General features: G+C 43.5%; 1 protein-coding gene across 1 annotated transcript in view; it reads left to right on the forward strand.

Annotated features, from left to right (window-relative positions):
- The window catches only part of PTPRJ (protein tyrosine phosphatase receptor type J), a 161,263-nt gene that overhangs the window by 110,480 nt on the left and 33,493 nt on the right, over positions 1 to 17,290 (forward strand). The window contains exons 3-7 of the mRNA XM_087854861.1: positions 691 to 915; positions 3,183 to 3,431; positions 4,567 to 4,791; positions 7,640 to 7,906; positions 10,355 to 10,612. Coding sequence (XP_087710987.1) covers positions 691 to 915; positions 3,183 to 3,431; positions 4,567 to 4,791; positions 7,640 to 7,906; positions 10,355 to 10,612 — 1,224 coding nt within the window. The remainder of the gene's footprint in view (positions 1 to 690; positions 916 to 3,182; positions 3,432 to 4,566; positions 4,792 to 7,639; positions 7,907 to 10,354; positions 10,613 to 17,290) is intronic.

The following is a 17,290-nucleotide window of genomic DNA, read 5'->3' on the forward strand; positions in this document are numbered from 1 at the left end:
ATCTTGTAAGACCTCTTCACAGGCGGTGTTTTCTAAGAATGACAAGAGAGACTCCTTTTGCATCTTCGGTCTTTTTTGGTATCAGCTTCTATATAGATTTCATCCATATTCAAGTCAGAGCCAACATTGCTGATCTCTGTCATTTTTGTCTCTGTTTTAAAGCCTCTGTCTCACACACGTGCATGCTTGTATGCAGATGTATATAAACTTAGTTTGTTGGAGGGAAGTCCAGGAGACAAGAAAAGGAAATGAAATTCTGTGATTGTACAATTCACTTCTGAAAAGTAGACATGTAGAGCAGTCCTGACTCTTACATTTCTTTCCCTTTCTTTCTTCCTTCCTTCCTTCCTTCCTTCCTTCCTTCCTTCCTTCCTTCCTTCCTTCCTTCCTTCCTTTCTTTCTTTCTTTCTTTCTTTCTTTCTTTCTTTCTTTCTTTCTTTCTTTCAAAGATTTTATTTGAGAGAGAGAGAGTGCATGAGCCAGGGGCGGGGGCAGGGAGCAGAGGAAGAAGCAGACTCCCCACTGAGCAGGAAGCCTGCCGTGGGGCTCGATCCCAGGATTCTGGGATCATGACCTGAGCCAAAGGCAGATTGAGCTACCTGGGCTTACATTTCTTTTTTAAATATAATTTCTGCCGTCCTTTGGGAAACATTATTTAAGTGGAACCCATCTTTGTGTTTGACATTGAAGCTGTTTTCAACAATACAACCAGTGTGACCACAACCTGGGAAAACACGGGCAGCACTGCTCCTGGGTACGTGAGTACAGAAGTGACCAAGGCGGACTGGAAGGGGACCACCTCTGCTGAAGATCAAACAGGGGATGGCATCACAGGCCTCAGCCCAACAACTTCGTACACGTCCTTTGTCACTTCAGAAACAGTCACTAGTCCCATGGCCGTCGGTGACACAACAGGTAAGATGAGCTCCCAGGAATGGTCGTGAACCGTTCCTTTTCATCCTGTACCTAGAGCCTTGTCCATTCAAGTTGCCTGTTGGGGGGAGATTGGTTTTCGTTAACGGTGGAAGAGGAGAAAAGATTCTATATTGTTTCGAGCCCAGGAGTTCAGGCGGCAGGATTATTCGGTGTTAGGGTCCTAGGTGTTTTGGGAGGTTTTAAGTAATTCCAAATGTCCAGTTTTAAAAATCCTGTGCTGTTATTGGCTAATATTTACTTTTCTGCTAACGCTTGGGAGCAGAGACCTCATGAGACATGTGTTGTAAAGGTGTCAGTAATTAGTAGGCTCCTTTTAAGCTCTGCGGGAAAGTTGATGGTATGTTTGCATCCTCAGGAGTTTTTGCTAGACCTGAAAGGTTGGTATACTTTATAGAGGAATGCATGTTTCAAATGAAATAATAGCCCTCTGACATTTGGTAACGTTTAGATTTTTATTTAGCTTAGATGTCAGAACCCTGAGCCACGTGTTATAGCTGCAAATTTAGCTTGCTCTCTCTTTTTTAAGCTGAAAAGAAATAAATATAAAAAAGAGACGAGAAGTTCTTTTAAAGCTGAGAAGAACCAACAGTTGAAAAATGAGATCCTCTGTTGGTGTTCTGATCTGGGGACGTAATCTCTTTGGTGAGGGCCATGGGAGCTTGACCTCTTGGAGCCCATGGCTTGAAGTGACCACCTGCTTAGCACAGTGCTTTCAGCACATGGAACAGGCAAAGGAAACCGGTGGTTGTCAGCAGGTTTTTTTTTTTTTTTTTAAGCCAGGAAACAATTTCTTTAAATAATAAAATATTGCCCAGACGCCCAATAAGTAAAAAGAACTGGAAGGAGTGGAGCTACAGGGTTGGGGCATCACAGGTACCCTCATAAAACACTTGGAGCTCCTCAGAGCAGAGTTTTAGAGGCAGAAAACCCTATGATAGAGGTTTTCTATATTATGAAAGAGAGAAGAACAGGAGGAGAGGGCAGGGAGAAGAGGAAGAGAACAGAGGAGGAAGAAAAAGACAGAATTTAGAAATGGTGATGGGGACAAGGGAACACAGCATTGGTGACCACCGGAAAGAGGAGGTGGGGAGGTAGCAAGAAGCACCCAGCGTCACTCTACCAGAAAGTCCCTGGGACAAGCTACTATTTACTGAGCACGTACTATGTGCTTAGTTGTTCTTAATACATTATCCTGTTCTCACAGTAACCCCGAGGGCCACAGTGATACACTGTTAATGCCGTAGAGGTAGGTTTGATCTGAGGGCTCGGTGATGGAGCATGAAGTGGCGGGAACCCAGGGAGCCTGGCTCTAGAGAACCACGGTGCGCTGAAACTGCTGACAGTGACCCGGAGTCCTTCCACTGGCTACGTGATGGCTGTTACATTTCTTTTCCAAAGTAAAAGGATGCAGGAGTGACCCCATTTAGAAATCTTTGGACCCGAAATGTTTGATGGGAAGGGTAGCATCACAGAATGGATTAGCTCGCTGCAGAGCCTACCAGGCCTTCCATGGAGTTCCACGCCTGCAGACCTGGGGCGGGGGTTTGCTGTACCTGCCGCAGGAGCCGTGCCTTATGTGCTCAGCGCTGGAGCCTTGGGTTCTAATGTCCCCGATGCCACCAGGGATGTGTGTTCTTGAGCTCAGTCCGCCTCTCGGTCTTTCTACCTTGCCATCTCCAGAATGAAGGGAGTGGATGTCATGTTGGCCGAAATGGCTGGTTTCTGTCACAGCTAGCCAAATAAGGGGTTGGAAAGAATGGGGAGGGGATAGGTTGGAAGTCTTCTGACGCACCCCTTTGGGGGTTGAAACACAGGGAGGAGCTCCTTAGTTGAAATGTCAGGGTGCTCTGAAGTGATATGATTTGTATTATCTTGACTCGAGACCTTAACGGGTAGCAAACGATCACTCTGTTTGGTGCTTTGTTCCTAATGCCCCAAACAGATATGATTAAATGCTGCTGTTTGACAGTCTCGAAGACAGTTTCGAAGAGTGTCAAATCACCATTGATGTGACCTGTTGAGAATACTACAGATCCTTAAAGCCTTTGGCTATCGGTGTATTCTTTTCTCCATAATGCTATAGATGCTTTTTCCTGCTGTGAAATGACGGACTTGCCCTGGACCCCAGTATCAAGACAGTATTTTTAGTGAGTCACATTGAAACACTAGTGACCCCAGTCGTTCTTAACGAAAGGTGACTGCAGATATCTTGTTCCATCAATGCCCATTGTGTGTTTTTAAAATAGAGCCGAGTCCAATTTCTGGTCTTCACGTCTCCTTCGTGGGGGTGACGCAAGCTACTCTTACCTGGGAGAATGCCAATGGCACTGCTGCCTGCCGACTGCTCCTTGAAGGCATCGGAAGTCCGAAGGAGTGGACTCAAGACTTAGTGGTCAATATATCGGGCCTGGCACCAGGGACTCGACACAAGGTCACCCTGTCTCTTTTAGAACCAAATGAACAGAGAGAGTCCTTGGTCGTGAACAGTGTTTTAGGTGAGTTACAAAGGTGTGCTTCTTGTCTGCCTTGCTGGTTTTGACTTTCAGTAGCTTAATAGTTTTAAGAAATGTCGTTGTTGCATTTCTGTAGAGTTTTAAATGTATAGAGAGCTTTCCTCCACATTTTAGTTTGACCCTACATTTGTATGAAGAAGGGGGAAATGTTCTTATTTTACAGATCAGATCCTGGGGCTCGGAATGGTAATGGGGGTTGAAATTTTTTGAGTCTGGCGTCCCGGAAAGGAGCTGGTCCCTTTAGCTCTTTAAACTTACTGTTGAACAGATAACAGATGTGTTAACTCAAGTAGGGCCATTGGAGGAACTTGCCACGTCTACTGAAAAAAGAGGTGCTTAGCAAGTGAGTCTAGTAGACATCGTCTGCATTGCCAATGGAGTAACCATTTGCAGATTTTAAGCATTTTCAGAGGTAACCCTGTGGATTGAGAAGAACAAGTACTTAATTCCCATTTTACATGCAAGGAAACGGGACTACAAAGCCGGTGTTAGGATTCTTGACTGCAAGTGACAGAAACCAGACTTAAATTTAAGTAGCTCGGGCTAGGAGAGCAACTTATTGGCTCGTGTCTGTTTTCGCATTGTGGGCAGCAAGGCCTTGAAGAAAGAGACAAAGGAGACTCCCATCTCCTCTTCCTGGTTCCTTCTGTACCAGCCCTGTGGTCAGAGTGGCTCCCACCACACAGCTCAAGGGGAAAGGTCTACCTGCAGGCGCCCTGTTCCACCCGCTATCAGAAGGGGTCTGGCCCAGGGGAGAAGTTTCTAGAGTGGGCTCTGCTTAGCCAGGTTTGAGTCCTGTGGCTGTTCCGGGATGACCACGTTTGGAGCCGGGTGGGAGAAGATTTCCCGAAAGAAGGGGAAGAGCTGCAAACCGCTGAGTTGCAAAGAGAAGCACAGATATCTGGTGGTACCTGGGATGAAAGTAGAAAGTAAAATATCTGCCAAAAATCAGGGCTTTTGTGGGAGGATGTATCTGTCTCAGGGGAAGGAAGGGAAGAATTTGTGGAGTAGCGCTGCGGACACTGTCTGATGCGTCCTCTTGTGGGGCAGGTGCTGCAGGGGGACAGGACTGGGCTTCTGTTGCAGTTAATGTATTTGACTTTTGTGTTTGAAACAGATGCCAACAACACAGAGAGCTCCTCCCAGCAGCCCAGGACCCCCAGCGCCCAGATGTATAAATACCAATTCGAAGCTACAGCCCTGTCTCCTCACCATCCTCTGACCCGAGACACGGAAGTCCTGCTGTTCGGGTTGAAGTCCAACACACAGTACGAGGCCACTGTTTATTCTCAAGCAGCAGATGGCACAGAAGGACAGCCCCGGAACGTGACTTTCAGGACAGGTACGTTGAATTTTGTGGAATGTCTTCAGCCGAAGTTTTCTCACACAAAGTTTGGTCCTCCGTGATTCTGGTTCTCAGTGATCTCTTGCTTCACACGCAGTTTTGTTGTCAGAGGGAGTTTTCTGGAAGAGGTTTTGGGTAGAGCGGATCTGGTGAGTTTCTTCTTCACTCTGCAGCCGAGACGTTTCATTCTTGTTCTTTCCGCTCAGTAAAGCGTGTTGCGCAGCTATTACGTGCAAACGCCAGGTGCTACCTCATGCCTGTGCACGTGAACCAGTGAGACAAACTGGTATAAGAATATTTATTAGTAGATATTCATGTTGTCATGGTTGGTTAATTATTTTGCCCTTCAGATAAGCACACAAGTTTTTAATTTTTTTGGCCCAGCCTTGGAACGCATCCTGGTCTTTCTGTTGAAGCTTGCTGGCATGCACATTGCTGCTTCCTACCTGTAAGTTAGTGTACTTCCACTCTGTTTTGGATTGGTGCTGATGAGGGAGCAAAGAAGTGCATGGTTCCTCCCTGATGGGACGTGTGTATAGATGGGGAGTTGAGAGAGACACACGCATTGAGAGGCACGTGGTCAGGCCCCATGGGCTCAGGAATAAATGTCGCACCAGCATCACCCTCAGGCAGTTGGCTGAGGCAGCATGAAGTAACTCTGGTTACCTGATCCAAAAGTGTATCTGTTCTCAAAGGCTGCCAGAGACCCATAGAATAGAGGGGTGGGGGCTGGGTGACACAGAGCAGAAAATGAGACTAGTATCCAGGAAACTCTGGAAGGCTGGATCACACTGGACCGTCAGCAAAGTCTCATGGTGGAGAAGGTGTCACATTCCTGCTTCCTGGATGGCTGTGTTGGGGAGGGGAAGCGCTGTCCCCAGCTTGTACGTGGATGCCAGATACTTCCTCCCACCAAGGAGGATTGGGGTGCTGTTTAGAAGAGGGGGTTGGGTGCTGCAGAAGGAACACGTGGCCACTGTCCACGGCAGCTGCCCACGGAGTGCTCTGGGCATTGGAAGTCTGGAGCACGATTTTCACATCAAATCCCAAGGGAAGGCCTCTGCTATAGGCAGGATTTGAACTTGCTTTGAAGAGAAAATAGGATTTGGATAAACAGAGGGAGGAAGACATGTCCGTTGAGGCAACATTGTGGGTGAAGGTCCCTCAGGGACCCAGCATACTGGCAGGTGGGAGGGCTTGGTAGAGGGTGGGTCAGGTTGGAGGAGGGGGAGGAATGGGCCCTTCAGGGGTGTCTTTGACAGCGGTGGGGCTGTCCTACACGCAAGATGCTTGTGCAAGAGGGTGAATGGCCCCCTTGCCAAGCAATGTACCCCAGAGCTGCATCCATCCAAAGACCCTTTGCTTGATTTGCTAAAAGGGGTTTTGTGGATTAGTGTGGGTCTTGGGTTCCCCGCTTTTAAAGTAGTTTGAGCAGAATTAAAGTAATAGTGATGATGTTTTAGGCTCTCGGTCGTATGGATACACACAGCCTGGTTTGTGTTGAGCTGTCCCAGCACTTGATAAATAAAAATTATAGTAACCTTCACCCTCTCTATGTGGCATGCGTGTGTATATATATGTAGACATATACGTATGTACACATACGTACACACGCACATACGTGTATCATACCAGGCATTTTTCAAGTGACTAGTTAGGTGGGATGGGGTTAAGGAAATCATCAGAGCATTGTCGAGACCCCTGAGACTAGTTGTGGTAGAAAGTCATCTCTAAGGCTGAAGAGCAAGGGGGAAGAAGTGGGGCTTCTGGAGCCCAGTGAGGGCTGGGGCAGTGAAGGAGGCAGCCAAGCCAGAACAGCAACCCAGAGCAGAGGCAGTGGGAGGAAGCCGCGACTGCTTTCTCCTCCCCTTCCAGGTAGCCAGCTCACCGGGTCTGGAGGTGGATCCCGATCCCAGGCCATCTCGCAGGGTCCCCCCTCCCCCCAGGCCCAGGGATGCAGTGCGTAGGAGTGAGCCCCCCGCCAGGGCACAGAGCAGGCAGGAGAAGGATGGAGGATGGGTTGGGAGCGTGGGGTGAGCAAGTGGCAAATAACTAGAACTCTGTGGTATGTTTTCTTTTTTTCTTTTTCTTTCTTTCTTTTTTTTTTTTTTTTAAAGATTTTATTTATTTATTTGACAGAGAGAGAGAGACAGCCAGCGAGAGAGGGAACACAGGCAGTGGGAGTGGGAGAGGAAGAAACAGGCTCCCAGCGGAGGAGCCTAATGTGGGGCTCGATCCCAGGACTCTGGGATCATGCCCTGAGCCGAAGGCAGACGCTTAACGACTGAGCCACCCAGGCACCCCTGTGGTATCTTTTCTTGAGGTTAGGAGTGTTACCCCAGTTTTACAGATGAGGAAACTGAGCTCAAGTGATTTTCCTAAGATCTACCCAGCTGTTAACGCAGAACTAACCTTGGAACCTGGACCTGCCTCATGCTGAAGTGTGTGATGTTTGATTGATCCCGTATAGTTCATTCTGGATGGATAGATGCTTGAGAGGGTTTCTGGGTCATCCCAGCACCTGGGCAGGCATGAGTGGAGTCCATGTTATTGTTTGAGGAGCCTGTCGCAGCTCTAAGAGTAAATGCACAAAAAGAACAAAGACTAACTATGCAGTTGCAATTGGCAGGTTGTTTTTCACTGATGATGCTGATGCCGCCGTTTGCTGGGTCCCCCATACTTACACGTTGTGGTTGTGGGTAAATGGTGTAGGACAGGAAGGCGCAGTCGCTGAGACTATTTCTTACATTAGATGACAGGCCCTGATGATGGTTTTGCTCTCTCTCTCTCTCTCTCTCTGGCTTGGCCATTCTGGTTACTGTTCACTCCTTATGTGTCTTCACAGTTGCCAGTCAAGTTTTTGACCTTAAAGTTGTGGACATCAGTGCGACGAACATGACCCTGAGCTGGAAAATCAACGATAATGAGTCGTCCTCTGTCTATACCTATGAGATCCAGGTTGCTGGGCCAACTGATTCCTTCACCCTCAGGACCAATGAGACGGGGGTCATCATCACTTCTCTCAACTCCAGTACCTTGTACAACATCACAGTGCGCCCTTTCCTTGGCAACGGTTCCGAGGGCATGTCGGGTTCTCTCCAAGTGTATACCCGTGAGTTCACTCATTGCTTTGCTAAACTGTCTCACCTGCCTGCTATGTGCTAGGCCCAGATACGAGACAGAGCTCTGTTCCTGCCCTCAAGGAAACACGGCTCAGTGTGTGAGCCCACAGGGATTCGGGATGTGTGCTCTAGTAATGGCGATCATTGACTGACCCTCCCCCCCACATGCTGAGCATTGTGCAACGTGCTTTCCTTGCACTGTCTCAGGTGATGGTCACAAATCTGTGACATGGTTGGCGTTAGCCTTATTTTATGGACGAGGAAGCCACGGCTGAGAGAGATGCTGTAGGCAGGTGTCACACCTGGTAAGTGGCAGAGGTAGGATTAGACAGTTGGGCTCTCTTGACTCCAACCTGGGCTTGACATGATCATTCTAGTCTGGTGGAGGCAAATTGATGCACGGAGACAAAAAGAACCTGGCTATTCATGTCCCTTTGTCTTTTGGATACTGACATTATAATGAAGCAGGGCACAGATATATCTCATCCTTTCTTTGCTTAACTGTGCCTTAAAGATAAGATGATAGGCAGCAAATAAAAAGTTTTCTGTTCCAAAGAAGGTCCAGTAATTAAAATAAAACAATAATGGTATACCAGCAGTATAGGGTATAATAGTATCAGTATTGTACCATGTCAGGAGCTTTATGATCCCTGCTTTATAGATCAGAACGCTGCAGCCCAGTGCAGCGGAGTGATTAGCCCAAGGCCACAGAATTAGCTAGCAAGGGCAGAGCAGAAACTTGTGCCTGGCTCTGGACCCAGGGCCCATTTCACAGAACGCTTTACTTGGGTGTCTGTTGCTTCCTAGGAAGCACATCTTAGGCGTTTTGTTTGTTTTTAACGGCGCAAGTGAGGTGGGGGGAGAGCCATAGGGAGGGGCAGAGAGAGAATATTAAGCAGGCTTTATGCCCAACATGGAGCCTGACCAGGGCTTGATCTTAGGACCCTGAGATCATGACCTGAGCCAAAAGCAAGAGTCGGAGCTTAACTGACTGAGCCACCCACGCTCCCCCACACCTTAGGCATTTTTACAGATGTCTTCTGGACTGGCTCTTTGGGGTAAATGGAATTTGCTTTCACTTCTCCATCTTTCACATTTTTTACTGTTTAATCCCTTTATTAGTTAGGGTTAGGTTTGGCTGTGAGTAACAAAAAACTCCCCGAGTTTGCATGGCTTAAACAAAACAGGAGTCTTATTTTTTTGGTCATCATGAAAGAAGCACAGTGCCGGGCAGGATGGGATGGTAGACTGTTAGCCAAGGCTCCATCACAGGAAACAGAAGCTATGAGCTTTTTTAAGCCAAAAGGAATTTAATCTTGGGAACTGAGGGTTTGTAGAATTATTGGGACGGTTGGTGCATTAGTTTGCTAGGGCTGCCATAATACCACAGACCGGGGAGCTTCAACAACAGAAATTTATTTTTCACGGTTCTTGAGGCAAGAAGTCTGAGCTCAAAGTGATGCATGGGGGTTTCCTCAGAGGCTGCTCTCCTTGGCTTTAGATGGCTGCCTTCTCCCTGTGTCTTCACATGGTTGTCCTTTGGTCTGCACATGTCTGTGTCCTTATCTCCTCGGCTTATAAGGACCCCAGTCATACTGGATTAGGGACCACACTAATGACGTCATTTTACTTTAATCACCTGTTTAAAGACCCTATCTCCAAATGTACCTCACATTCTGAGGGCACTGAGGGTTAGGACTTCAACATATGAATTTTGAGGGGAAACAATTCAGGTCATAACAGCTGAAGAGCAGGCTTTACGCTGGGACCAGCAGTGACTCCTACCCTAAGGGTGCAGCTTTGTCACAGCAGCTCCAGGAATGTATGTTCTGAGCTGTAGTCTGGGATCAGCAGCCACAGTGTTGGTTCTAGAGCTAAGCAGCCTGAGCTCTAGCCATTGCATCTACCCTCCAGCTACAAGGGGGACAAGGGGCAGAAGATACTGCTCCACGCTTTCATGATACTTCGAAGAAGTCAGACAGTACTCCTGCTCACACCCCATTGGCCAGAACTTAGTCACATGGATCTTCTAGCAGCAAGGGAGGCTGGGAAATGTAGTCCTTATTTCCGATGACAATGGACACCCCTAAAAATCTGGGGCTGTATGACTAAGGAAAAAGCAGGGTAGGAAATTGGTTTTAGCAGTCAACAGCAGCCTCTGCTTCATGTCCCTAAACAGAGGTTCATTCATTTCTGGTGAATGACTTCGTACAACCAAAAAGCATGCTTGTTCTTATAGCTAAGTGTTTTCTCAATGGTCAGAAATACCAGTTTCTGAGGGGCTTGTGTTGTAGATGATAATACAAAGAAGAGAAAAAGACAGGTCAGGTGTCCCAAGTGTGCATTTAATCTCAGTGTAAATATTTTTGTGAAGTTCAGTCGCCCTTGTCTTCTGGAGAAATAGGTTCTTAATCTAGTTGTTTACTTTCTTCCCTCAGCCCCTGGTCCAGTTTCTGACTTTCGAGTGACGAATGTCAGCACGAGGGCAATTGGCTTAGCTTGGTGGAGCAATGACTCAGATTTCTTTAAGATACTTACCACAGAGAATGGAACTGGAAAATCTCAGGTGAACACAACCACCGACCAAAGTATTGTCATTGGTGACTTATCCCCTGGAACCATGTATCATTTTGAAATACGTCCACAAGGACCAAATGGGACTGAAGGGGAGCCCCAGAGAGTTTGCAGTAGCACCGGTAAGCAAATAGGCTGTGTTTTCTGTGAAACAGTTTCTTAAAGGAAATCAGTGTAATTTATAATGTCAGATCTTCCAAATATTGCTTTTCTTTTTATCTAAGAAAAATCTTTAAAAAATTTATAATGATAGTAATGCGTATTCATTGTATAAAATACACAGACAAGCAAAAAGAAGAAAATCACAAAGTAAACTGTCAACCAGAAATAATCACTGATAATTTTTGGTGTGTTTTTGGTGTATGAAATAATCATTGATAACATTTATGATTTTACAATTTTAAGATATATATATATATATATATATATATATACATATATATATATATAGGTACATGTATAAATGTATATATACACATATTTCTTTTCTTTTACAAACATCGAAGTCATCCTATTCATGTGGTTTTAGAATCTGCTTTTTTCCACTTAGCAGCTTAATATGGATATTTTTCCCTTTCAATATAAATATTTCTACAGGAAAATTTTATTTTTTAAATTAATTAGTTATTTTTATTTATTTTATTTTATCTCTCTCTCTCTCTCTTTTTATTAACACATAATTTATTATTTGTTTCAGGGGTACAGGTCTGTGATTCATCAGTCTTACACAACACACAGTGCTCACCATAGCACATACTCTCCCAATGTCCATCACCCAGCCACCCCATCCCTCCCACCCCACTTCCCTCCAGCAACCCTCAGTTTGTTTCCTGAGAGTAAGAGTCTCTTATACTTTGTCTCTCTCCGGTTTCGTCCTGTTTCATTTTTTCCTCTCTTCCTCCATGATCCTCTGCCTTGTTTCTCAAATTCCACATATCAGTGAGATCATATGATAATTGTCTTTCTCTGATTGACTTATTTCACTTAGCATAATACCCTCTAGTTCCATCCATGTCCTTGCAAATAGCAAGATTTCATTTTTTGATGGCTGCATAATATTCCATTATATATATGTACCATGTCTTCTTTATCCATTCATCTGTTGATGGACATCTAGGCTCTTTCCATAGTTTGGCTATTGTGGACATTGCTGCTGTAAACATTGGGGTGCAGGTTCCCCTTCAAAGATACACTACATTTGTATCTTTGGGGTAAATACCCAGTAGTGCCGTTGCTGGGTCATAGGGTAGCTCTACTTTCAACTTTTTGAGGAACCTCCATACAGTTTTCCAGAGTGGCTGCACCAGCTTGCATTCCCACCAACAGTGTAAGAGGGTTCCCCTTTCTCCACATCCTCTCCAACATCTGTCGTTTCCTGACTTGTTAATTTTAGCCATTCTGACTGGTGAGAGGTAGTATCTCGTGGTTTTGATTTGTATTTCCCTGATGCCAAGTGATGTTGAGACCTTTTTCATGTGTCTGTTGGCCATTTGGCTGTCTTCTTTGCAGAAATGTCTGTTCTTGTCTCTGCCCATTTCTTGATTGGATTATTTGTTCTTTGGGTGTTGAGTTTGATAAGTTCTTTATAGATTTTGGATACTAGCCCTTTATCTGATATGTCATTTGCAAATATCTTCTCCCATTCTGTCGGTTGTCTTTTGGTTTTGTTGATTGTTTCCTTTGCTGTGCAAAAGCTTTTTATCTTGATGAAGTCCCAATAGTTCATTTTTGCCTTTGTTTCCTTTGCCTTTGGAGACGTGTCTAGCAAAAAGTTGCTGCGGCCGAGGTCAAAGTGTTCTCCTCAAGGATTTTGATGGATTCTCATCTCACATTTAGGTCTTTTATCCATTTTGAGTCTATTTTTGTATATGCTGTAAGGAAGTGGTTCAGTTTGCATGTGGCTTTCCAGTTTGCCCAACACCATTTGTTGAAGAAACTGTCTTTCCATTGGATATTCTTTCCTGCTTTGTTGAAGATTAGTTGACCATAGAGTTGAGGGTCCATTTCTGGGTTCTCTATTCTTTTTTTTTTTTTTTTTTAAATATTTTCCTTATTTATTTGACAGAGAGAGAGGCAGTGAGAGAGAGAACTCAAGAGGGGGAGTGAGAGAGGGAGAAGCAGGCTTCCCGCTGAGTGGGGAGCCCGATGCAGGGCTCAATCCCAGAACGCTGAGATCATGACCTGAGCTGAAGGCAGCCACGTAATGACTGAGCCACCCAGGTGCCCCATCTGGGTTCTCTAGTCTGTTGCATTGTTCTATGTGTCTGTTTTTGTGCCAGTACCATGCTGTCTTAATGATCACAGCTTTGTAATGGAGCTTGAAGTCTGGAATTGTGATGCCACCAGCTTTGATTTTTCTTTTTCAACATTCCAGTCCTGTGAAAAAAGTTTATGGTATTTTGATAGGGATTGCATTGGATGTGTAGATTGCTCTAGATAGCATAGATATTTTAACTATATATGTTCTTCCAATCCATGAGCATGGAACGTTTTTCCATTTCTTTGTGCCTTTCTCAGTTTCTTTCATGAGTATTCTATAGTTTTCTGAGTACCTATCTTTTCCCTCTTTGGTTAGACTTATTCCTAGGTATCTTATGGTTTTGGGTGCAATTGTAAATGGCATCGATTCATTAATTTCTCTTTCTTCTGTCTTGTTGTTGGTGTATAGAAATGCAACTGATTTCTGTGCATTGATTTTATATCCTGCCACTTACTGAATTCCTGTATAAGTTCTAGCAATTTTGGGGTGGAGTCTTTTGGTTTTTCCACATAAAGTATCATATCATCTGCAAAGAGTGAGAGTTTGACTTCTTCCTTGCCGATTTGGATGCCTTTTTTCTTTTTGTTGTCTTATTGCTGAGGCTAGGACTTCTAGTACTATGTTAAATAGCAGTGGTGATAGTGGACATCCCTGCTGTGTTCCTGACCTTAGGGGAAAAGCTCACAGTTTTTCCCCATTGAGAGTGATATTTGCTGTGGGTTTTTCATAGATGGCTTTATCCCTATACTATGAAGAGCTTTAATCAGGGAAGAATGCTGAATTTGTCAAATGCTTTTTCTGCATCTATTGAGAGTATCATATGGTTCTTGTTCTTTCTTTTATTAATGTAGTGTATCACATTGATTGATTTGCAGATGTTGAACCAACCTTGTAGCCCAGGAATAAATCCCACTTGGTTGTGGTGAATAATCCTTTTACTGTACTGTTGGATGCTATTGGCAGGTATTTTGGTGAGAATTTTTGCATCCATGTTCATCAGGGATATTGGTCTGTAATTCTCCTGTTTGGAGGGGTTTTTGTCTAGTTTTGGGATCAAGGTATTGCTGTCCTTGAGTTTGGAAGTTTTCCTTCCATTTCTATTTTTTTGGAATGGTTTCAGAAGAAGAGGTAGTAATTCTTCTTTAAATGTTTGGTAGAATTCCCCTGGGAAGCCATCTGGCCCTGGGCTCTTGTTTTTTGGGAAATTTTTGATTACTGCTTCAATTTCCTTGCTGGTTATGGGTCTGTTCAGATTTTCTATTTCTTCCTGGTTAGTTTTGGTAGTTTATATGTCTCTAAGAATGCATCCATTTCTTCCAGATTGTCTAATTTGTTGGCATATAGTTGCTCATAATATGTTCTTATAATTGTTTGTATTTCTTTGGTGTTGATTGTGAACTCTCCCCTTTCATTCATGATTTTATTTATTTGGGTCCTTTCTCTTTTCTTTTTGATAAGTCTGGCCAGGGGTTTATCAATCTTATTAATTCTTTCAGAGAACCAGCTCCTAGTTTCATTGGTCTGTTCTACTGTTCTTTTGGTTTCTATTTCATTGATTTCTGCTCTGATCTTTATTATTTCTCTTCTCCTGCTGGGTTTAGGCTTTATTTGCTGTTCTTTCTCCAGCTTCTTTAGGTGTAGGGCTGGGTTCTGTATTTGAGAGCTTTCTTGTTTCTTGAGAAAGGCTTGTAGTGTTATATACTTTCCTCTTAGGACCACCTTTGCTGAATCCCAAAAGTTTTGAACAATTGTGTTTTCATTTTCATTTGTTTCCATGAATTTTTTAACTTCTTCTTTAATTTCCTAGTTGACCCATTCATTCTTTAGTAGGATGCTATTTAGCGTCATGTATTTGATCTCTTTCCAGCTTTCCTCTTGTGATTGAGTTCAAGTTTCAAAGCATTGCGGTCTGAAAATATACAGGGAATGACCCCAATCTTTTGGTACTGGTTGAGACCTGATTTGTGACCCAGAATATGATCTATTCTGGAGAATGTTCCATGTGCACTAGAAGAATGTGTATTCTGCTGCTTTGGGATAGAATGTCTGAATATATCTGTGAAGTCCATCTGGTCCAGTGTCTATAGGATAATTTTAATACCTGCCTGGCATTCCATTGTCTAAATCAAGGGTCAGCAGATAGTAATGGCCTATGTGCCAAATCTGGCCCACTGCCTGTTTTTTTTTAAATAAATTTTTATTGGAACACAGCCATGCTTATATATTTACATATTGGCTATGACTTCTGTTGTGCTAGAAATGAGTAGTTGCAACAGAAAATATATGGCCCATAAAGCTTAAAATATTTATTCTGTGGCCCTTAAAGAAAAACTTGGTTGACCCCTGGGATAGATCATTGTTATTCAAAGTGTGATCCAGGGATCCCTGAGAGTCCCCTAGGTTCTTTCAAGGGGCTGACAAGGTATTATTATTATCATAATGCTGCTAAAATGGTATTTGTCTTTTCACCTTTATTCTCTCATGATGAGTGTACAATGGAGTTTTCCAGATGCTATATGACAAGGGAGGACATCATCATTCTGATGGCTAATGGAATGTATGCTTGTATAGTCTTATGTTTTAAAAATATCCTCATTTTTTATTTCTAATACAGTAAATATAAATATAGCCTACATAAATAAAAATTCTCTTTTAAGAAGGTAAAGGGATCCTGAGATTCAAAAGTTTAAGAACCACCAATCTGGATGTATTGTAAATTACTTAAGTACTCCTCTTTTGTTGGACAAGTAGATTATTTATAATCTTTCATAAACATTGTTCTTTAAGGTTAAATGATATTGATGAAAATATCTCATGAAAACAACTTAATGTGCATTACTGTTGTTTTTAAAATTTGAAATATATTTTTTGGGAAAGTTTGGAAACCATACACTGTTCTTTGATCTTTGTAGGAGAATTGAAATCTTTTATGCAGAAGGGAAGAATAAAGAAATGAGATGAATTCCCTTAGCCACACATGAAATCAGTTGGGCTTTTGAGACTTTCCTTGTGTAGGTTTCTTCAACTCTGTTGGTTGGGTTAAGACATTGCTAGTTCCTTGGAAGATCTGCTTCCAAAATGAGGACCTGCTACCGTGCATTCCTCAGATGAAATGTAGTAATTCCTTTTCAAGTCTGACTTTTAGATTAGACTGTTGAGATGGGGTCTTAAAGTCAACATATATTTCTTTTCTCCTTTTGAGAATGTTGCTAATGATGAGGATCACCGTGCTGGGGGACCCTTGATATTGCGTGACTTGCCAATAACCAGAACTGAATGTAATAACAGTTTAACATACTGGGGGTCTACAGAGTGCTGGACTCTAATCCTTTTTTTTTTCTTTTTTTTTAAAGATTTTATTTTTATTTATTCGACAGAGATAGAGACAGCCAGTGAGAGAGGGAACACAAGCAGGGGGAGTGGGAGAGGAAGAAGCAGGCTCATAGAGGAGGAGCCTGATGTGGGGCTCGATCCCATAACGCTGGGATCACGCCCTGAGCCGAAGGCAGACGCTTAACCGCTGTGCCACCCAGGCGCCCCATAATCCTTTATTTTTATCCTCTCACCCTTTATTTATTTAATCACAACTTCATGAGGTGTAGGCACTGTTAACCTCTCTATCTTCCAAAGAAGGGAATGGGAGTTCTGTGAGCTTAATAACTGGCCCAGAGTGACAAGGTAGTGAGCTGGCCTTGGTCTGGCTTTGAAGAATGCGGTCTTGACGGGAGCGTGGACTGACACTTTGCTATGGTGCAGCTGCAAAGCAATTCAGGACTATTCGTTGAGGAGAAGGCATCTCTTGTACTGTAGCTTGTAATTGAGTCTCATTGAATGGAAATCAAGAAGAGTTGTAATAAGGCACTGGTCTCTTAGGGGATTGCCAATCTATTATGGAACAACTTATGTTATTATTAAAATTGGTATCACAGCATTAAAGACAGTTTTGAAAAAGGGAAACAAATACCATATGACCCAGCAATTCCAATCATTCATATGTGTGTGTATGTGTGTGTGTGTGTGTGTGTGTGTGTGTATATATATATATATACATATATATATATGTATATATATATGCAGAGAAACAGCCAGTGCAAAGGCCCTGAGGCTGGAATATATATATATATATATATATATATAGGACTGGAACAGTTATCTGTACACCGGTGTAGATAGAAGCATCATTCACAATAGCTAAGAGGTGGAAGCAACCAAGTGTCTGTGAACAGAGCAGTGGATAGACAAAATTTGGTATATCCACACAAAAGAATTCAGCCATAAAAAGGAGTGAAATTCTGGTACCTGCTACAATGTGGACGAACCTTCAAAACATTATGCTACATGAAAGAAGCCAGACACAGAAGGACAAATATTGTATGATTCCATTTACAAGAGGTTCTTGGAAGAGGGAAGGTCACAGAGACAGAGTAGAATAGAGGTTACCAGGAGGGAGGAGTTGCTGTTAAATGGGAAGAGGGTGTACGTTGGCCGTGATGGAATGTTTTGGGTATAGATGGTGGTGCTGGTTACACAACATTGTGAA

This window comes from Ursus americanus, chromosome 24 (genome assembly GCF_024610735.1).
Source record: "Ursus americanus isolate L20-20 chromosome 24, mUrsAme1.1.p, whole genome shotgun sequence".
Taxonomy (NCBI): domain Eukaryota; kingdom Metazoa; phylum Chordata; class Mammalia; order Carnivora; family Ursidae; genus Ursus; species Ursus americanus.